Consider the following 2,108-nt stretch of genomic DNA (forward strand, 5'->3'; position numbering starts at 1 on the left):
AACTGAAAATATGGATGGAGGACCTCAGTTTAGCATGTTAGTTTGCCGCGCTAGCACCGAGCTAATACATACAGTATAAGGCAATATAGCATTGGTGCTAAAGCTAACAGACTAAGCTGAGGTTCTTCTTCCATGAAGCAGCTCTGTTGTCCTCCATCCATATTTTCAGTTACAGGCTGAGTCATTTCTACCTTCTCCTCTCTGTCAACGCTCTCTGGTTTCATTTAAAAGAGTCGATCATCAGAAATTGTCCAAGATTAAACTTCAGGGTGGATATAGCTCGCTAGCAGCCTCGCATCGATGACCTATGCACGTCATCATTTACCCAGAATGCTTTGTGTGGAAATAAAATGGCCCCGTCCATGTACTACGTTTTTAAACTTTTAGTTAAAAAATTACAAAAACTAAACATCCTACAGTATTTTTACAGTCTTTATTTTACAGTTAAAATATATGTTTATTAAATAAAGTAAAATGTAATCAGCGATCCCTTTAAGACTAATCGTGATTAATTCACAGCTACCTTGGAATTAATAGATTAAAAATTTTATTCATTTGACAGCACTAAAGTTTTTTGATACTGAAAAGAATGTCTATAGGAAATTAATTACTTACTTTGCAATAAATTCTCAAATGTTAAATCAACGATTCAGTGCAAACTCATAGTTCTTTTCACAAATTCAGATAAAATTTAAATAAAACAAACATCTTTCCTCAGTGACACGAGTTGTTTTTTCTAAATAAGTAGACACATCATCTTAAATCCTTCTTTTTCACATTTAAATCATTCAGTTGGGCTCTATATAAAGAGGTACTGCAATGCTTTAGTCTGAATTCCTCCTCCACAATTATGGATGAGGGCCCAGCCTCCGCCTGCTGGTTCGAAGCGTCCGTGCGAAACACATGAGAAATGTCCAAATAAAGTGGCAGCTACTCACAGGTCAGCCAGTTTCCACAGAGACTGGAAGGTGTTCTCAGGAACCTCTCGGATCCTGTTGTCCTCCAGGACTCTGAACAGGAAAGATAGGCTGTCAGAAAACGTTGGCTCGTCTCCGCGGAGTGGACACCCACAGCAGCTGGAGACACAACTCCAAACCCACCCTACTGTGACAGACTCGCACGGCAAAGCCTCAACATTTCATGAGAAAAACAAAACTTTCTGTAAAGTTAGTCAAAACTAAGTTTAAGCWTAGAAAAACTTACATTTTGATGATTAAACTTTACATGAAGTGGTGGTTCATAATGATCACTGTAATAATGACACACCTGAGTCTCTCACTCCCTGACTGCCAAGTTAACGACAGGAAACTAAGTTGCTTTGCCAAAACTAAGTCTGACTTTATACATTCTTGAATGAACACATGAATATTTATGTTCCAACAGTGTTTTATTTAGGAGACAAGTTAATAAGACCCTTCACTCCCAGGTTTGAGGAGAATATTTTGAACTACAAATCTGTTCAACTCTGTTTAGTTTTCTGTATTCCTAAAGTTTTACAGCAGTGAGGAAGAACGGGTGAATGCAAACAAAATGGCCTAATTTTTTTTCCATAATTAGCTGTAATAAGATGTTGTGGAAATAAGAAGAGCTTATTCGCTGTTTTTTTTTCACATTCACTGCAAAAAATGTTCATCTTACCAAGTTTTAAAATCTTATATCAGCCAAAAAGTATTTTTGATCTTGTTTTGAGACTGATTTACTAAACCAGAACTGATTGTGTAAGAATAATAATCTTGTTTTCGAAATGTGTAAGATTATTTGTCTTTTTAATCTGAAAATTAGACTCAAATTAAGTCAAAAAAGTCAGCCAATGGAGTAAGAAAATTTTACTTGATAAGATTCTTGAAATAAGAAAAAATTGAGTCAAATCAAGTATTTCAAAAAATCTTACCAAGTAAAATTTTCTTACTCCATTGGCAGAAAATGTTTGACTTAATTTGAGTCAAATTATCAAACTAACAAGACAAATAATCTTACACATTGTCCTGATGCATCTCAGTAATCCAGGTAAAAAATGAAAAAGAAAAAAATTGTATAGGTCTTCTGGACGGGTTCTTCTCTAATGAAACGTTTCGTCTCTCCTCCAAGAGACTTCTTCAGTCTGAGAG

At 35.5% G+C, this 2,108-nt stretch overlaps 1 protein-coding gene across 1 annotated transcript in view; it reads right to left on the reverse strand.

The window, feature by feature from the left end:
- Positions 1 to 938: 938 nt before the first annotated feature.
- rxfp2a (relaxin family peptide receptor 2a) overlaps positions 939 to 2,108 on the reverse strand; it is a gene marked incomplete at its 3' end in the record, with an annotated part of 55,639 nt that continues 54,469 nt past the window's right edge. The window contains 1 exon segment of the mRNA XM_014003327.1: positions 939 to 1,010. Within this exon segment, the coding sequence (XP_013858781.1) occupies positions 939 to 1,010 (72 nt within the window).

The sequence above is a fragment of the Austrofundulus limnaeus genome, unplaced genomic scaffold (genome assembly GCF_001266775.1).
Source record: "Austrofundulus limnaeus strain Quisiro unplaced genomic scaffold, Austrofundulus_limnaeus-1.0 Scaffold17, whole genome shotgun sequence".
Classification (NCBI taxonomy): domain Eukaryota; kingdom Metazoa; phylum Chordata; class Actinopteri; order Cyprinodontiformes; family Rivulidae; genus Austrofundulus; species Austrofundulus limnaeus.